We start from the raw sequence: 19722 nt of genomic DNA on the forward strand, positions 1-19722 counted from the left end.
CTGGCATAGTGTCGTTTCTGCCATATTCTATTGGCCAAAGTTGTCACAGGGCCCACCCAGATTGAAGCAGAGAAAATACAGACCTGACCACTCATGGAATGAGGGTCAAAGAACTTGCGTCCGTTAAAAAAAGAAAAAAGAAAAAAGAAAAAGCTTTATAGAGGTAGGATTGACACACAATAAACTGTACATATTTAAAGTGTACGATTATGTAAGTTTTGACTTGTGTACAGCCATGAAACATTACTACAATCAAGATAGTGAACATATCCATTATCCCCCAATGTCTCCTCATGCCCCTCTGGAATCCCTCCTTCTCTGCAATCCCACCCTGCAACCCAGCTGTCAGAGATCTATTTTTCTGTCACTATAGATCAGTGTGCATTTTCCTAGTTTTACATAAGTGGAATCATACAGTATGCAGTCTTTTTCAGTATGGCTTATTTCACTTAGCAAAATTTATCCATGGTTGCTGCACATATGAACATGTCATTCCATTTATTTGCCAAGTAGTGTTCCATTATAAAAATAAAGTACAATTTGTTTATCCAGTCACCTGTTTCTAATTGAGATGCCTCCCTCCTCCCTCTTTTCTTGCTATATTGTACTGGCTAGAAGCTCTATTATGATACTGTCTAGAAGGGATGAGTACAAATCTTTATCTTACCCTTGTTCTTACAGGAAAGAATTTAGTCTTTCAGCATTAAGTGGATATTAGCTGCAGATTTTTCATAGATCCCCTTAATCTGGTTGAGAATGTTTCCTTCTATTCCTAGTGTGATGAGAGTTTTTATCAGGAAAAGATGTTGGATATTGTCAGATGCTTTTTCTACGTCTTTTGAGATAATCATAGTTTTTCTTTTTAGTTAAATAGTGAATTACATTTATTGATTTTCTAATGTTAAACCAACAGTGCACTCTGGGATAAAGCCATTTGTTCATGATATATTATTCTTTTTACATATCATGGTCATTTTTAATATACAACAAATGCAATAAAGAGAAAAGTACAATTATTTTTGCTTATTTGATAGAAAACAATCTATTTTATTTACCTCATATACTTGATAACTCTCAAATTCATATGGCTTTAATAAAGATTGGAAAAACTTTAAGTTAATGTGGAAACTTCCTTAGCGGTAATATCATATAGAATTGGAGTAGTATGCCGTTTCACAAATGTAACTAGATGCCAGGCTTTGTTTTTCAGATCTGTGGGAATTTCAAAGGAACTCTAACAGCTCTGTAGCTGCTGCTCAGTGAAGATGTATTTAAAATAGAGGACACAGAGAAGCTTCTAAAAGCTTCTAGGTACCTACCGTTATCTTCTTTAAGCATTTAAACATTTTCTTAATGATTTTATTAATTTTCTTACAGCAAACCTAATTTTCTATCCTTTGTAACTTGATTCTTAATAGAAACTTTCATGAGTTGTTGGTTTGCCTTCCTTATTTGTATGTGCTTATTCAGGGAAAACTTCAGAGGCTTCAGAATAGTGTTTGTTAACAGGTATATATTCCAATGTAATTTTTAATATGCTTATTGGGGACACCACTTACAATCCTGGCTCTCAGCTCCTTCACTTAATGAATTGCAGTCACTCTCCTACACTTTGAAAATTAGATCAGGAGCCCACTTTACACATACACAAGAAATAGAGAAGAACAGATGCTCTGCCACAAGATCAGAATCAATGAGCTGAGGTCCTGATGTTTTTGTTTTTGTTTTTGTTTTGTTTTTTGCTCCTTTTATTTATTTGTCGGTGAGGGCAGTTATCTTTGTTTGTGTGCTGTGCCCCTCAGACTTGGTTCGTCCTTTGGTGCTCATTTGTTTCCTAGATCTTTGGCCTACACTGTACCAAGGTAAATGTAGGCTCCTACGTTTTTTTTTCTACATTTTCAGTTTATATCATACACTGACATGTGCTTAGCTCTGTCTTGGTCCAAGCTTCTGGTTCTACCAGCCTGATCCTAAATGACCCCAGGTCTTGGTAGGATAATTCCCCTAGTCCTTCAGAGACCAAAAATATTATTCTTCCTTTTGTGTATTTAAAATTATTGTGATTTTACCTGTTAGCAATATATCGATATTTTTGTTTCAATAAACTCTACAAAACTTCAAAGAGAGTTATAATTATTTAAGGGTCAATGCAAATGTCATACAAGTAAGACATCATGCAGTAATTTTTTTTCTTGGAAGAAGGAAATTAATTAGGAAAATGAAAAATGATTGGCAGAATCTTTTGTATTGTATTTCATTAAAAAGTACACTGTGAGTTTCAGTTTGGGAAGATGAGAATGTTCTGGAGATGGATGATGGCGATGGTTGCACAATGTAAATGTACTTAATGCCACTGACATGTATGCTTAAAAATGGTTAAAACAGTAAATTTTATATTATGTATATATTACCACCTAAAAAAGGTATACCAAAAAATTATACTATTTTTTAAGATCTATATTAAAACATACTCCTTCATTTTAAGCTAAGTGACACTCTCATTTCTTAAAATATTCATGTAATAAACATTCTTCAGAAACTCTGTTTTCTAAATTGTTTAACAAATTGCTTGAGTTTTTCTGACTACAAGGTCTGCTGGAGAAAGGCACAGAACTTGTTGTTAGAAAAGTAAAAATGCATTCTTATAGCCAATGGTATCGGGTCTTCTTGCATACAAACTCATCATCCAAAACAGGCTTTCAAGCTTTCTCGATTTTGAAAAATGGAGTCTTAAGTGATGCCTCTAAAACTGGAGATTTAGATTACAAATGGCTCTACAATACTGAAATCTTGAGGGCAAGGATGTTTTAGTAATTGTGCAATTGCCAGAACTAGGCAGTAGATGGCATTTTTGTAGGCATGTGTGTATAAGTATGAAGGTACGACTTCGGTTTTCTCTACTTTCTAGGCTAAATCTCACTATCAGATGTGGAAATTAATGTCAGTTTGGCATCTTACCTAAAATGATTCTCCAAAATGTGTAGTAGTAGTAGCAGTAATAATAAATAATACCCAAACGATTGATTGACTCTCACGTCACAGAGAGAGCATTCTAGGATGAACCTTAGGGATGGAAGACTAAAATTGGGGGTCATCAGCAAATAGGAATATTTCAAGCCATGGGTCTGGATGAAAATAAACATGGGAATCCACGTTTAGGGTACAGAAGCAGAGTATGGTTTGGCATAGTTCTCAAACAAGGAATATCCTATCTTCTTGTGTTTTCACCAGGCTTCACTTTGTCAAAACAGATCTGTCCCATTTTTCAGTAACTATATCTAATTACCACATTTCCAAGATTCTAACTTGTTCTTTCTATTATTACTATTATTCATTTTGTTAACAGTTTAAAATTAAAGACCCTTTCCTCCCCTTTTCTCTTCTCCCTCTCCCCACCTCGGAAAAATTGTTATTAATTGGCCCATTTTACTTACAATTGAGAAAATAAATGCACTAGCTGCATGTGATTTTGCCTACAGGGTAAAAACTTCCAGCTCTTACAGCCTAAAACTTCTCTTGCAAAGGGCTTCTTCGGGTAGTATCCTACTGGTGACCTCAAATTTGTGGGAGTAATAGGGGGCTAGCCCCCCCTTTTTTCTTTCCTTCAGAAAACAGATTAGATACAAGGCGGCTCTAGAGCTCGTCTGAAGTCTGTAGCGGGATCACACAGAACCCACAGCCAGGTCTTCCAGCACCCAATCTTAAACTGGACTTAACCTACCAAGCTCTGAGATGTGCCCGTCTCTATCTGCCCCGCAGCAGAGCAGAGACCAGCACAAGCTACCCCATGAAAGGCTTCTGGCCTCACCCTCAGTCCCCAAGGTCAGCGCCCACAGCATATCCTTGCCCTAACCGCCTGCCTCAGGTTCTGATCGCTTACGGGTAGTTCGCATCCACTGGATCAGCTCTGGGAGGTCTGCGGGAGCCACCGTACGTAGTAGCTGCAGTACAGCTTGCCTCGCGGAGCGGAAATCCATGTTGGAGCAGAAAGCTGAGCAGGAGAAAGGTTCGCACTGCGCAGGCGCAGGCAGAGGCGGGTCCAGACACCTGATTCGGCGCGGGGTGGAACCCGCCTCCCTCGGCTCCGAAAGGCCTAAGTCCCGCCCCTTCTATGGAGTTCTCACGTGCTTTCGGGAATCTCTACCTTCCATCGCGTCCCCATCTCTCATAATTCTCTTCTTTAACTGGTGGTGCTCCGCCAGGTCATTTTTTCTTAAGGTGGCGCCTGGCGGCCGGACTTCTTTCTTGAGATCGCATCCCTAGAGAGCCTCCGATCTTAATACTAACTTTAATGCCGCAGTTATTGAGCGGTAGAAAACTGCCAAAAGCCAGTCAAAGCAAAGAAACATCTCAATAAACCCTTTCAGTAAAAGCACTGAAGGAACGCGGCGGGTGCCCCGGAAGCGGAAGTGTGTTCTCTTCAAGAAAGGCTGGACTACGCCGAGTGGTGACGTTTCCTCATTGGGCGGAAGGTTCGGTGGCAGTCGTCGGTCTTCCAGCTGGTGGGAGTTGGCGTCGCAGTGCTGGGCGCTGGGACCCTAGTTGATATAGTTTGAGAAGTCGGGCCGTGGGGTCGCAGCTGTCTGATCTTCCTTTTCCGTGGTTTCCTCCCACGGCGTGGGGCTTCGCGAAGGACTCCCCGGCCCCTTTGGGCCACGGCGGTAGCGGTGCTTTTTGCGGTAAGTGTCTGCTTTTTCCCGCCGCAGACTGCGGACTAGCAGCTAGGAGCAGCCCCAACCCTGCTTAGGAAGCCAGACACTCCGGAGGGAGTCGGCTTCCTTGACCACTGGCTGTCGTCACCCAGACAGAGGTGCTCCGGCCCTTTTTCATGTGTTGTCCCCATCAGAAGTTTTGTTAAAGGATGCGCTGTGACCTTTTAATATTGTCTCCGAATTTACCTGAGCCAAATTAGACGTAAGCAGTTGCAGGCCTGACTCTGTTCTGCTGACTTGACCAAGAATTTAGATGTGATTACTTACCCGAAAATCTCCTGCCGTGTACCAGATTTTATTTTTCCATGTTAACTTGTGCCTAATTAACGCAGTGTCCTACGTATAGTAGGCGTTCAACAAAGGAATAAGAAATATCAGTCCATTGATGACTTAAAATATGCTGATGGCTCTCTCCGTAGCGTATGGCACTATTCTACTGACAATTTCTTGAAACTCTTTCCCCTCTTGGCGTTCTTGGTGCTGTTCTCACCTAGTTCTTTCATATGCTTCATTGAACAAAATATTTACTCATTCTTAACCATAGGGATACAGAAATGAATGACGAACCCTGGTATTGAGGAGCTAACAGTAGTACAGTGAGAGAGAGGCACATAAACATACATTATATCAAGATGAGTAATGAGAAACTGTAGTAGGGTATAAAGAGCAGTGAGAGCTATGGAAACACAGAGAAGAGTGTGCTCCTTAGATTTGTGACCCTGAGCAAGTTTCTATTCCAATCTTGCCTCAGTTTCCTCACCTACTTAATAAGCCTCGTATGAGGATGAAAGATTAGGTAACATGTTTGGTACAGTGCCTAGAATATAGCAGTGGTGGCACCAAAGAGGAGGGGACTATTTCCTTCAAACCTCTTTCCCTTGATATTTTGATGTGGTCAGTTAGTATTTTCCAACTGAAAATAAAGTACTGTGCAAAAACATCTTCAAGCTCTCTTTAAAACAGATAACTCCTGTAATTCTCCCTATCTGAAAATTCTGGACCTGCCACTGGAATATAGTAAGATAACCATAAGTGGTAGCTTTTTTTTTAAATTGATATTCTTCTGTATGTCTTTGAAGAGAGAAAGAGAATTAGTAAAAGCTTCTGTCCTTTTGATAATTTTCAGTTTTAGTTGACTCTCTTTTAATTGGCACTTCACCATCACTATAACCCAGATGCTCTCCTTGAGAGTTCTCTTATACTTCCATGGTATTATCCTTGGATGCCAAGCATTTCCACATCTTTGTCTTTAGCCTCTGTCTCATGAATAACATAGTTCCTTGGTTTCTGCAGATACAACAACTCTAACACCAAATTCACTCTCTCCAAATGAACGCCTATATACTCAATATCCAGCCTAGTATCAGAACATTGCAAATAACCTTTAAAGCCCCTTGTACCTTTTCTCTTTAACTTTCAAACCACCTTCTCATTTTGCCTTCCATTCATTGTTTAATGGCATCACTAGCTGTCTGGTTATTCAAACTAAAGACCTTAGAGTCATTTTTGCCTTCTGTTTCTCTCCATTCTCCATAGCCATTTGGTCATTAGGTCCTATACATTCCGCTTTACAGTTAGCCCTTGGCCTGAGCCCCTTCCCTCCATTTTGTTCTGCTCCCTTACTTCAAGCCCCCATCTCTTGAATAGACTTGTGGAGTATGGTTAGCATACTTGCTTAGTATCCTTATGCATAGTATCCTTGGTCTCAAGTTTTTCTCTCTTTAATGTATTTGCTACATTGTCTCTAATTTTTTAAATTATAGAACAGATTTTTCATTCCCCTGTTTCCTTTGAGGAGTATTGCTTCATGCAGTGATTATTAACCCTGGCTGCACATCAGTATAGCCAGTGAAGCTTTTCAAAATATAGATGCCTTGTTTTGCTCTCCTAATCAAGAATTAAGATGAGGCTACTTCCCGGAGAATCCTCTGATGTTACCATCCTTGGAGATTCTGATTGAGTATTTACTTTTTCACTGACAGATGTTAGCTGCATATCATGGAAATTGCCCGTTGCTTGAGCATATGCCTCTTATCCCTCCTCATCCATATTTTCAGTCTATATTCTTTTCAACTTCAAGGCAAACTATTTCTAGGGAATTCTTTTGACTTAGTTTTAATTTTCCTCTTGGTAATAGTTTTCCATAAAGATTATTTTTATGATTGACCTGATAGGCAAAAAGTATCTTAAAGACATGACGTCCGGTGTATTTGAGTATTACCATTGTTGCTAATTGAATTTTTGGTATACCTCTTCTGCTATTGAACCATGAAGTGTTGCAGTGGTTTTATTTTTAATAGTAATATGAGTTTTAAAAATTGAAAACAGAATTATTTTTAATGTAGAGAGAATTTCCTGATGCTTCTTTGGTGCAAACTTAAGGCAGAGAAGTCAGTGGTGGTATGAGGCATAATTTATCTTCTGCAGTTAACAGAGGAGTCTTGTCTTCATTAACTTGATGTAATTTATTGATTGAGAGAACTTTTCTCATGCTGGTAGAATTCCTGGAGCACATAGTAGATGTTTAATGAATGACTAAATGGTACAAGTGGCAACTCTGTCTTAACTTCTAGTATAATATTACTCTAATTTTCATAAAGAGCACTTTGAAAAATAATTTTCCCCTTGACTTAAAAAATAATACTCTTAGGGGGATGGGTATAGCTCAGTGGTAGAGTGCATGTTTAGCATGCACAAGGTCCTGGGTTCAGTCCCCAGTACCTCCCCTAAAACAACAACAACAAAAACCTCTTAGTACCAAAAATTTGGAAATTACAAAATGATATAAATAAGGAAATGAAAATTACTAGTTAGTCACCATCCAGAGGGGCAAATGTTATTATTTTCTAACAATTTTACTGAAATAAAATTTGCATACCATAAAGGTCACAGGAAGTGTACAATTCCATGGTTTTTAGTGTATTTACAGAGTTGTGCAACTATCATTGCAATCAATTTTAGAACATTTTCGTCACTCTGTGAAGAAACCCCATACCCATTAACAGTCTTTCTTCATTTTCCCCCGATTCCAAAACCCTAAGCAAATGTTAATCCACTTTCTTGATTTTTCTCTTGCGACATTTCATGTAAATGGAATCATATGTGGTCTTTTGTCACTGGTTTCTTTCATTTAACATGTTTTCAAGATTCTTCCACGTTGTAGCGTGTATCAGTACTTCATCTCTTTTTATTATAAATAATATTCCATTGGTGAATATGCCACATTTTAGTTATCCATTCATGGGTTGGGGGATATTTGTTTTTTCTTCCCCTTTTGACTAGTAGGAATAATGCTGCCAGTGACCATCAAGTACAATTCTTTTATTCGTGTGTCTTCCTTTTTCTTGGATATACCTGGGAGTGAAATTGCTGGACCATATAGTAACTCTGGTTTAAAATTTTGAGGAATTGCCAAACTACTTTCCGAACGGCTGTACCATTTTGCATTCCCACCAGCAGTGCATGAGGGTTCTGATTTCTCCACATTCTCACCAACACTTTTTATTGTGTCTTTTTGATTATAGCCTTCTCAATGTGGGTGAAGTGGTCTCTGATCGTGCCTTTGATTTACAGTGTCCACCAGGCTAATGCCCCATTTTTTGGATGTTTGTTTATAGACAAAATATGGATTATACGATATATGCAGTTTTGTAATCTGCCTTTTGCATTTAAGCATATTTTTAACATTAGCAACATATTTACAAAAGATTTTCCCTCATTTCTACTGCTTTCCTCTTCACTCCCCCCAAAACCATAATTCTTGTGAAAACTTGCCTAAATTATATACATAAAAAATAAAATCTATTGGAATGTATACCAAATTATGATTGGTGGTTATCAGGAGACAAAAGTGGGTAGGGTTAGGGGCATTATATCTTCTACCTTTAATATTTCTGTAATGTTTGAATTTTTACAATGAACGTGTATCCTTTTGTAATCATAAAACATAAAAGTGAATTTTTCCTTGAAATATACCTAAATTTAAAAGTCATAATTAACATTATGTTAGTTACTCAGATATAATCATTTTACCAAATAAAATACTAATAGGCCACTTTGTTAAGTAATTTAATTTTACGTGGTTCTACACTATGAATAAATATGCTATACAGAATTTCAAATATATATATATATATATATATATATATATATATACATTTAGTGCTATAGTCAGGAAAGCAAGTATTGTTTTGGGCTATGACTATTTTATAGAAAAGTATATAATGTAGAAGTCATTTTTTCCAAAGATATTTACTAATATTAGTATATTTGTATGTTTAGTTCTTTAGTCTAATATTGAACCAATAAGTTAGTCACTGACTAGGGCTTAAAACTCTTTAATAGAGGTTTTCATTATAATAAGATTTGAAAACTCTAATCATTAGAATCTGTTTATATAATCTCAAATTAAATCAGACAAGGTTCTGGCAGTAGTATTTATAATTGTTTATGTAGAGAAAAGTGGCTGTTTGAACACTCCAACTTCTATTGAAGGTACATGTAATTGGCACTAAATGTTAAAAATTCCATGTGGGTGGTTCCTGACTGGTGGAGCAGGCACTATAGTGGTGTTCAGAAGATTTCTAGTTTACTCACACTTCAGATAATATTATAGGGAGAGCCAATTGATAGTCATTCAAGAAAAGAAGGAAGTTAATGCTGTGCCCTTGCAGACAGTTTTATACATATTGTCTCATTTAATCCTCACAACAGCCCTTCAGGGTAACTACCTTGATAATGGTATTATCTCCATTTTGCAGGTGAGGAAAGTAAGGCTCAGAGAGATTAAATAACTTGCCCAAAGTAACACAGCCAGTATGTAACAGAGCTGGGATTTGAATCCAAATCTGTCAGACTCCAAAGCCCATGCTCTTTCCAGTAGTACTTCACACTGCAGCAGGTAAGTATGATACTTGCCTTACTTAGGGCACCCCAAACTTGGGCTTGTTTCCATCACCGCATTATCCAATTCTTAGTTAGCCTCCTGTTAGGAGAACATATGATAGGCCAAAATCAGTCCTTGTGCATCCTGATTGCAGTGGTACTTATCAGTTCTTTCTGGACATCTCAGGTATTACTCTTCTATGAAGAGGAATGTGCACCTGTGCTTTCAAAATATAATTTTCTCTCTTAAGGTATAGTAGCAAAATTTGTCCCTGGAGTTTGCCAGCAGGAATATTCAACCCTATTGCTGAAAGCGTCATTCATATTTAGGACCTAAGGCTGTGCAGCAAAGAGACTGTGGGAAGTCATTTTGGTTTTTTTAGAAGGAATGGCCATTCCATTCCCTCACCTGCTTATATTGTAAAATTGTTGTGAGGGTGGAATGAGATAATAGATGTTAAATTGTATGAAGAACTAACTATACAGTAATCTCTTACCTTTCCAATAGCCCCATCTAGGTAGAGATTCTTCTTTTGTGAGACTCCAGTACAGTTATACACATATTTACTTCTGTAAATCTTTTTAGTTAGCCAAGAGAATTTTGAGTGAGTGTGTTTGAATTGTGTATTACTCCAATTTGAGATATCACTTAGCAATTAACATTAAAAAAGATACTTTGCATTTTACTGTGCATGTTAGAACAAGGTGAAGTTAATTTTTAAGAATCTTATTGGAAATTATTTTTAGGGAAATTCTGAAAATTCATAACAGATAATGGCAAATGAATATTGATTGTATAATATCAATTGTCTGGGTCATTGATTTTCTTTTGATTTGTCATGGTATCTTCATTGGTTTATTTTAGTGGTCTTTAAGAGATACTTGTAAGGCCTTTCATGACTTTGGTTCCCTAGTCTTGCTTTTCCCCTAAAGTCTTAAATATATCATTCATCTATAAAGCTTATTTTTACTAAAGGCTTACTACATGAGACTGGAGAAATAAAGCAGTAAGCTCACAGGAAAGAGCAAAAAAGGGAAAAAATCCCTGCCTCATGCAGCTTACATTTCAGTGGGGTATAAAGACCACAAATAATATACAGTTGACCCTTAAACAACCGTGTTTGACCTCTGTGGATTGATTCAAGAAATATAGTATCAGTATTTTCATTTTGCAGATCTTTAAATTAACTAAGTATCGGGGAAAGTTGGTGTTCAACTAGAGATCAAATTATATGCAATCAAAAGAACTAGGGTTTGAGTTGATTCTATCCAAACTGTTTCAACTTCCTGCTCTTGGGTGATTTGTCAGTTTCTTTGTTTTTGAGGCAGAGATAGCAGTACCAGATTTTCAGGGATTTTCAACTAGGATAGTGGAGGGGTCAATGGCGCCACTAACTTCCTTGTTGTTCAAGGGTCAGCTATAAGTAAATTATGTTAGTTGGTAACAAAACAATGAGAAAAAATAAAGAGAAGGAGGTTTGCAATTTTAAATAAGTTTTGAGGAAAGTCCTCACTGAAAAGTTGCATCTGGACAATAGCAGTCTGAAGGAGATGAGGGAGGGAGCTATATTGTTAACCAGAGGATGAACCTGCCAGCTAGTACTAAGGCCCTGAGATGGAAACGTGCAGCATCAACAGCAAGGTCTTTATGATTAAAATCGAGTTTGTGTTTGGGAGTACCTTATTGTCCATTCTAAGGACTTTCTTTACCTCTGCATGAAGTGGGAAGTTGTCGAGGTTTTGAACAGAATTCTAATACCAAAGTTTTCAGAACCACAACCTTGGAAATGCAGGGAAAACACTGTATAAATAAAAGGTATTATTAGATATTGTTACTTCTCTATGGAAGTACAGGTTTTTGTAACCAGGCAAATATATTAAAAAAAAAAAATGAAGTCAGAACATTCCCTCACACCATACATAAAAATAAACTCAAAATGGCTTAAAGACTCAAATATAAGGTATGACACCATTAAACTCCTAGAAGAGAATACAGGCAAAACATTCTCTGACATAAATCATAGCGTTATTTTCTTAGGTCAGTCTCCTAAGGCAAAAGAAATAAAAGCAAAAATAAACAAAGGAGACCTAATCATACTTTAAAACTTTTGCACAGCAAAGGAAACCGTAAACAAAATGAAAAGACAGCCTGCGGACTGGGAAAAAATATTTGCAAACGATGCAACCAACAGGGGCTTAATTGCCAAAACATACAAATAGCTCATACAGCTCAATGTCAACAAATAAAAAAACAAAGAACCCAATCAAAAAATGGGCAGAAAAAAAAAATGAGAAGACCTAAATAGACGTTTCTCAAAAAAAGACATATAGATGGCCAACAGGCATATAAAAGGATGCTCAACATCTCTAATTAATAGAGAAATGCAAATCAAAACTGCAGTGAGATATCACCTCACAGGAGTCAGAATGGCCATCATCAAAAAGTCTACAAATAATAAATGCTAGAGAGGGTGTGGAGGAAAGGGAACCCTCCTACACCGTTGGTGGGAATGTAAATTTCTGCAGCCACTATGGCAAACAGTATGAAGTTTCCTTAAAAAACTAAAAATAGACTTACCACATGATCCAGCAATCTCACTTGTGGGCATATATCTGGAGAAGACAAAAACTCTAATTTGAAAAGGTACGTGCACCCCAATGTTCACAGCAGCATTATTTGCAATAGCCAAGACATGGAAGCAACTGAAGTATTCAAGGACATATGACTCAATAAAGAAGTTGTGGTTTATATATACAACGGAATACTACTCAGCCATAAAAAAGAGGGAACTAATGTCATTTGCAGCAACATGGATAGACCTAGAGATTATCATACTAAATGAAGTAAATCAGACAGAGGATGACAGATACCATATGACATCACTTGTTTGTGGTATCTAAAAAATGATACAAATGAACTTACAAAACAGAAACAGACAGATACAGAAAACAATCTAACGGTTACCAAAGGGGAAAGGATGGGGAGGGATAAATTAGAGTTTAGGATTAATGTATACACACTACTACGTATAAAATAGCTAAACAACAGGGACCTATTGTTTAGCACAGGAAACTATAGGTATCTAGATATATCTAACTATATATCTTGTAATAACCTATAATGGAAAAGAATCTGAAAAAGAAAATGTATATATGTATAACTGAATCACTTTGCTGTACACCCAAAACTAACACAACCATTGTAAATCAACTGTATTTCAATACAATTAAAAATATATATACTGCCAATAAGTACTATGTAAGGAAAGATATATTGGAAAATCTTGCAGAATTTTATTTTTAATTTAAAAGAGCTAGTCAATTTGGGATCATAAGAGTTAACTAGAGTAGCTTTTTAAAATGGAGGATGATCTGTTTATGACATGATCCCTAAAAAAGCTAATTGTGGTGTCATAATAAGGATGGTATTCCTGGCAATGCAGTGGTAAGGGAGATGAACTGAAACATCTGAATCTTATTTCCTACCTGAAGAATATTTACTTAAGCAATAATAATTTAGTATAATGAGTATGGGATACAAATAAAAAGTCCTGGATCTTTTCTATGAAGTGTATCTTACTCTTTCAGGTTAAATAACCATGTAATTGTAAAAAAAATTATGGTAAGTACTTTTTTTTCATTTCCATCAAGTGCTGGTAGTAATTGTTTAGGTTCTAAATTACCGCATTTTACCTGAATGGAAGTTTAAGTGTTTAATGTAAAGCTCAGCTTGGAATATCTCTTTGCCAGTGATAGGTCCTTGAGTGCATTTTCCCTTCCTGCTTTTCTTGACTTCCCTCATCTCTCCAGTTTCTCTGTGTTGAATGAGTCAGCTCTTTTGTCATCCTGTTTCTCTTATTTTTAATCTCCTGTATGCTCTATAGGTAGGATCTAGTCTAGCTAATCTTGGTTGACTAAATTAGACCAGGATAGTTTGGAAGAGTTGCCAAAACAGCTATTTTGAACAGTGAACTTTTCTGCCAGCATTACTTATATTGGACAATTGGTATTTCTTAATGTGGTTTTTAGAGTCCTTTACAACCTGTGTTTCCTTCTAATTATATAGCCCTGTGTCCTGACCAGAGTGTTTTACTCACTGTCCTCCTCAAAAATTCTCAACAATCTATAAGTACAATACATACATAAGGTGTAAGTATGTGCCAGGCTTTTCCATGTCTCCATTTCTGTTTATGCCAGTTCACCTTCTTCAGTTTCCCTTTTGTCCTCTTCTCTACCTATCCAACTTCTCCCTGTATTTCAGTATTAAATTTGTGTTTAACCTCTCAGTAAAGCCTATTCTGTCTACTTGAGCCTATTTTTTTCTCCTTTGAATATTTACAGAAATAATCATTTGTAGTTGGCTATAAACTTTCATTGCTAGCTTTGAACTAGTACTTCACTGGTATTAGTCAAGGTTCTCCACAGCAACAGACCAATAGGATGTATGTATAAATATATGCACAGGTATAAAAAAAAGATTTATTATAAGAAATTTATTATAAGGAGTTGGCTTATGTGACAAGTCCCAAGATCCACAGGGTGAGTTGGCAAGCTGGAGACCCAGAGAACTAAGCCAATGGTACATTTCCAGTCTGCAGTCTGGCAGGCCTGAGACCCGGGAAGAGCTGATGTTTCTGACTGAGTCTGAAGGAAGGAAAAAACCCATGTTCCAACTTGAGGACAGGAACTAAAAGTCATACTTGCTTACTTACCATCCATGAGTCCTTGCATCCTGACTTAAGTGTGGTAGGTACATCTACATATTTTATAAAACCGTAACATTTTAGTGCAGGCAAGTGCCTTTGAAGTGGTTTTATTTTACAGTTGAGGAATCAAGAACAGCTTTAAAATAGGAAGATTTAAAAATATACCTCTTTCCTTGGTTGTTAGAAGTATAAAATAAATGAGATAATGTGATGTGTATGATTTATTTATTTTAAAACTTTTTCCTTTTTTTTGCTTAGAGCATAGATCAAAATAGTTTACAGAAAGAAAAATACCATATGATATCACTTATATGTGGAATCTAAAAAAAAAAAAAAAAAGACAAACGAACTTATTTATAAAACAGAAATAGACTTGCAGACATAGAAAACAAACTTACAGTTACCAGAGGAGGAAGCAGGTGGGAAGGGATAAATTGAGAGTTTGAGATTTGCAGATACTAATATGTATAAAATAGATAAACAACAGGTTCATACTGTATAGCACAGAGAACTATATTGAATATCTTGTAGTAACTTATGGTGAAAAAGAATACGAAAATAAATATATGTATATGTATGACTGAAGCATTATGCTGTATACCAGAAATTGACACAATATTGTAAATTGACTATATGTCAATAAAATATATATATATATATATAAAATAGTTTGCAAAGTCATTTAATTAGACAGTATTCCTGGGTAGAGATTTCACCTTTTTCTTTTTCTCTCTGACCCTCTTTTCATTTTAAACAGTACATGACACGTTAGCACTTATTCATATTTACCAGTATGTCCAAAGTGAGGGCGGATTTAATTTGACATCATGTCATCATTTCTTCAAAGCCTGTTATATGGAATTTGCTGATTCATATAGAGTATTCTAGTTATGTAATCAAAGATAAGGCATCATAACCAAGTGGTAGGTTTAGCTTTTGTATCTGGCTATATTGAAACTGTAGATTGAGGCTATAGAAGTTGAAGTTAACAGTGTCTAAAGAGTAGAGTACTTTAATTTGAACTTACTTTTCTTTAAAAGAACTCTTCAGTTATGGAAACGGATATTGGTTGTTTTCAAATGTTTTTATTTACTTTTTTCCCTTCCTAGATTTTCTTGTAATCACGTCTTAAAGCCTTCAAGATGGTACTAGCAGACCTTGGAAGAAAAATAACATCAGCATTACGCTCACTGAGCAATGCCACCATTATTAATGAAGAGGTATGTAAAATATGTGAAATATATGTGATTGCACATCATCACTAGCATTGGAAGGATAGGTTATTAGTAATCTCTGTGTAAATACTTCTAGATAAAAATCTAAAAATGGATACACTAGTATATTTTTATTGGGTGATCGACTATCTTCATCTCAACTTTCTACAGAGAATTAGCAAAAAAAACCCCACCTTAACTTGCATGTAAAAATAACATGCATTTGTACTTGAAAAATGGCTTAGATCTGAAAATATACTTTTACTTTCTCCCTTGACACAGGCCTAAAACTTTAGTTTCCTGCTTCTACCTGACTAGGCATGGGCATATCTGACCTTTTCTCCTTGACTTTTATTTAATATTCTTATAAAAGGGTAGTATTTCTGTCTTAGCTACTTCGATTCATTTTCTCTGAAATCCTCATTCAGCTTTTGGGAAATTTTGTAAGCTGACTCCTTGTATGGTATCTGAAATACTTTTTCTCCTGGTTTTATTATTTCAAATTTAAGACATTTTGCTCCCATTCCTCCCACCCCCAACATTGTATCTTAATGGTTTGTCAATTGAGAAAAGACAGGATGTACCAATGGGAAAGTACTGAATTTGGTTTTAGAAGACCTTGTTTAGAATCCCACCTGCTAGCTGTGTGATAGAAATTTGAGCAAGTGAACTTCATATTTCTTAATGTATAAAATGAGAAAATAGCATTTACCTTTCAAGATGGTTTTAAGGATCAAATGCAATAATAGATAAAAAGTACTTTCTAACTTAGGGGTTTGAAAAAAATTCTAATATAGTATTTGGTATCAACACTTTAATAAGCTAATGAAATTAAATAATTTGGGGACCATCTTTGAACTCCAGCCTCTCACTTAACAGCAACTGAAAGTCAGTTTCACATGTTTGTTTATTGGAAGAACCAGGATTATAATCTTTTTTCTAATTCCTCACCCAGGGCTTTTTCAAATAATTATTATTAAATAATAAATCATAATTTAAACCATTGTTTAGTCTTTGGAATTCAGAATAAATAAAACAGCAGCTTTCCAAATAGTTTTCCCTGTTGAGTAACCCTCATGCTGTTTGTGTTTATAGTAGAAAAAAAAAAAAAAAAAAGAAACCAGGGAGAAGAGCTTGATGAGAAGTAAAATAACAGCTGTTGCTTGAATTGGCAGCTTGTCTGTTCTTGGTACTTTGCTGCTAGGGAATTAACAAGGAGAAATCCTTCTAATGAAAGATCAGTTCCATTTTTACCAGACCCCTTTAACGAGGAATAGAGAAGTCTGATAAACCTCTGTATGACATGTAGAGGAAGTTGAAGGTGAGACTTCATTCAAAAAGTATTTGAGGGCCTACATTTTTGCAGACATTTTTCTAGCACCAGGGATATAGTGTGAACAAAATAGACTAAAATCTCTGCCCTCATGGAGCTTATGTTTTAATGATGTAAACACATTTCCTTGAATAGCTAAGGCCTCATTTTTTTTTTTAGGACTTAGAGTTTGTGGCCTTTCAATCACAGAGCCTTGCCTCTCAACAAATATGTGATGATAGTGAGTTGTTAATGGAGGATAGTTTCCTTTTCAACTTTGTTCCTCTGCTCTGAGTGAAAATAGTAAGGTTGCTAAGTCAGACTGGGTCATTTTCTTTGGTCACATTTTCCTCCGTGGTAGTTGGGTTAAGCAGATTTTGTGAATATATGGTGCTGTGTATCAGCAACGGGTCTTCCTGTTTCAATGACTCAGAAAACTTCAATGGCAATATGTATTTTGTAGTAATTTTCTTTGGCTTGTGAATTGTCTTTACTGTTACTTTAATATAGGAGTAAAGTTGTGTTGGTTAATATTTAGTTGAATAAAATGAAATGGAATGTCTTACTTTGACATAATGACTAGACATTTAATAAGATTATCTCTCAAAGGCTAACTGAAAACCTATTTTCCCCCCAATGATGTAGTATTGTTTTTATTAAGCTATGATAGTATATGATGACTGATCATTGTTTTTATATGGTTGAAATGATAAACTGGGCATTTAAAATTTTTGTTTATGTACGTATGTATGTATTTGCAGGTGTTAAATGCTATGCTAAAAGAAGTATGTACAGCATTGCTGGAAGCAGATGTTAATATTAAACTAGTGAAGCAACTAAGAGAAAATGTAAAGTAAGTTAAATTAAGCAGGTAAAAAAACAGGCAAAACTAAATTTAGCTTGTTGGGATGAGGAGCTAACTAGAAAAGTCTGCTATATTATGATACATTTCTGTTATACAGTATAGGGAAAGAATGGAACTCATATGTTGGAAGACTGCGTGTATAGTATGTTTCCATAATGATGGTTCAAAGAATAAACTACATGTGGCTTTCATTTAATTATGTATTTCTTTCCATTTTACTATTCCTTTGTATGAATGGATTCAATCATACAGTGTGTAGTATTTTAATGTAAAAGCCTTCTAACAGTTCAGATTCATCATAGAAAAGTGGTGCCATTTTAATCCTCTTCAGACTAAAGAAGACATTAATCAGCTTCCTTCATTATTGGAAAATTGTATTCTTTTTTGTTCCCCTTTTGGTTTCTCTGCCCATGTTTGAATAAAGGAGTAATGTGTGTGGTCTCAGTTATTGTGTTAATTAGGAGAGGCACAGATTGAGGCAGGGCACATAGAATAATAGAATAATCAAGGGCATTTCAGTTAGCTGTTTGAATCCTGTAAGCCCTTGTCATGGTCAGGCCATCCTTTCTTTTCATATTGTCAGTCTGGGTATTAAATATTAGAACTACTAGTGTTCCTAAGCATTTAGAACTAGAGAATGCATCCTATTTTCTGCTAGGTGTAAAGATGTATGAATTATGTATGCTGCAAGAAAATAAATAAAATTAATACTTCACCATAATATGAGGACAAATTAATGTCTGGGTTAAAAAAAAAAAAGCCTTGAAAAACTAACCAAAATCTTGCACCGAAAATTCATGGTAAATTCCTTATGATTTGGACTTATGAATTTGTAGTAATTATATGCATGTTAATTAGAAGACTATTAATATGAATGATTGAATATTCTTACATTCTTTGGGGCAGAAGCTAGTTTTTTACAGTGTCTTAACTGACTTTTCTCCTTTCTACCCTCAAAAACCATAATCACGAAGGTCTGCTATTGATCTTGAAGAGATGGCATCTGGTCTTAACAAAAGAAAAATGATTCAGCATGCTGTATTTAAAGAACTTGTGAAGGTAATAATATATCAGGATCATGCTGTGATTCTCTGTACATTCACTATATTAGCGCTGCAAACGGGAATACTATTTCAGAATACTTTTTTATATTTTTATAGAATATTTATATCTATATTAAAAATAGTAATTGAAGGATTATTAAGTTTTTTTAAAGTGGTCTATTTTTATCAGACTTATTCTCTGAATACAAAATTCTGAGTGCAGATGTGAAGTACAATTTCAGCAAAAAAATGCCAAAAACAAGTTGCAAAAAATTAAACTTCACTATATATTAATTGATGGAAGGGCCTCTTTGAGTTTATCCTCTTTATTTAATTTATTTTATTTAATTAATTTAATTTAATTTTTTTAACTGGAGGTGCTGGGAAATGAACCCAGGACCTCATGTTGTGCTCCACCACTGACCTATTTCCCTCCCCACTCATACCCTTTTTTAATATTAAGTTTTGCCGATTAAAGGGCCTAATTTGGTATCGAAAGTCACTCTTTGCAAGAGTTCTTTTCTACACTTTCATTGTGTCCAAAATTTCCTTTGAAAAGGTCAAATATCCCAACTCTTGCCTAGTTTGTGAGCAATTTTGAATTAGTCAAGTTCTATTTTGCAAATTGTAAATATAGCCTATTGACCTGTCCCGCCTTATAACTGCTATTGCTGCTGCTGTCATGAAAATTATGATGAAAAACTTAGAGCTTTAGAAAATATGTGTGGGTGGCAGGGGAATAAAGAAAGGAACTAAAAAAAATTTTTTTAACAGCAACAGATGTCTGCTAGTAGTCTCCTAGTGTTTTTCTGTATTGTGTGAGTAGTTTCATTTACTCCTTTGGTTCCAAGCAGAGGTAACTGGTACTTTGAAAAAGTCTAGCGTCTCAGATGGTTGTGTCATTTCAGTTTAGTCTTGTAAACTAATTAATTAGAAACGAAATTTAGGAAGAGGTCAGAAAATGTATCCAGTCATACTTCTCAGTT

At 35.7% G+C, this 19722-nt stretch overlaps 2 protein-coding genes across 10 annotated transcripts in view; one reads left to right on the top strand and one right to left on the bottom strand.

The window, feature by feature from the left end:
- The window catches only part of LOC105094164 (uncharacterized), a 35006-nt gene extending 30585 nt beyond the window's left edge, over positions 1–4421 (bottom strand). Inside the window, exon 1 of one of the 7 annotated variants that reach the window (XM_064485896.1) lies at positions 4145–4399. In XM_064485896.1, coding sequence (XP_064341966.1) covers positions 4145–4169 — 25 coding nt within the window. In that variant the 5' untranslated portion in view covers positions 4170–4399. Of the gene's footprint in view, positions 1–3880 lie in introns of all 7 variants that reach the window. The other 6 variants (XM_064485893.1, XM_064485894.1, XM_064485895.1 and 3 more) reach the window with 6 other exon arrangements.
- Positions 4422–4426: 5 nt separating this feature from the next.
- Positions 4427–19722, top strand: part of LOC105094165 (signal recognition particle subunit SRP54) — a 68270-nt gene continuing 52974 nt past the window's right edge. Inside the window, exons 1-5 of one of the 3 annotated variants that reach the window (XM_010986132.3) lie at positions 4427–4679; positions 14188–14342; positions 15412–15522; positions 17590–17681; positions 18668–18752. In XM_010986132.3, coding sequence (XP_010984434.1) covers positions 15445–15522; positions 17590–17681; positions 18668–18752 — 255 coding nt within the window. In that variant the 5' untranslated portion in view covers positions 4427–4679; positions 14188–14342; positions 15412–15444. The remainder of the gene's footprint in view (positions 4680–14187; positions 14343–15411; positions 15523–17589; positions 17682–18667; positions 18753–19722) is intronic. The other 2 variants (XM_010986131.3, XM_064485892.1) reach the window with 2 other exon arrangements.

The sequence above is a fragment of the Camelus dromedarius genome, chromosome 5, assembly GCF_036321535.1.
Source record: "Camelus dromedarius isolate mCamDro1 chromosome 5, mCamDro1.pat, whole genome shotgun sequence".
NCBI lineage: Eukaryota > Metazoa > Chordata > Mammalia > Artiodactyla > Camelidae > Camelus > Camelus dromedarius.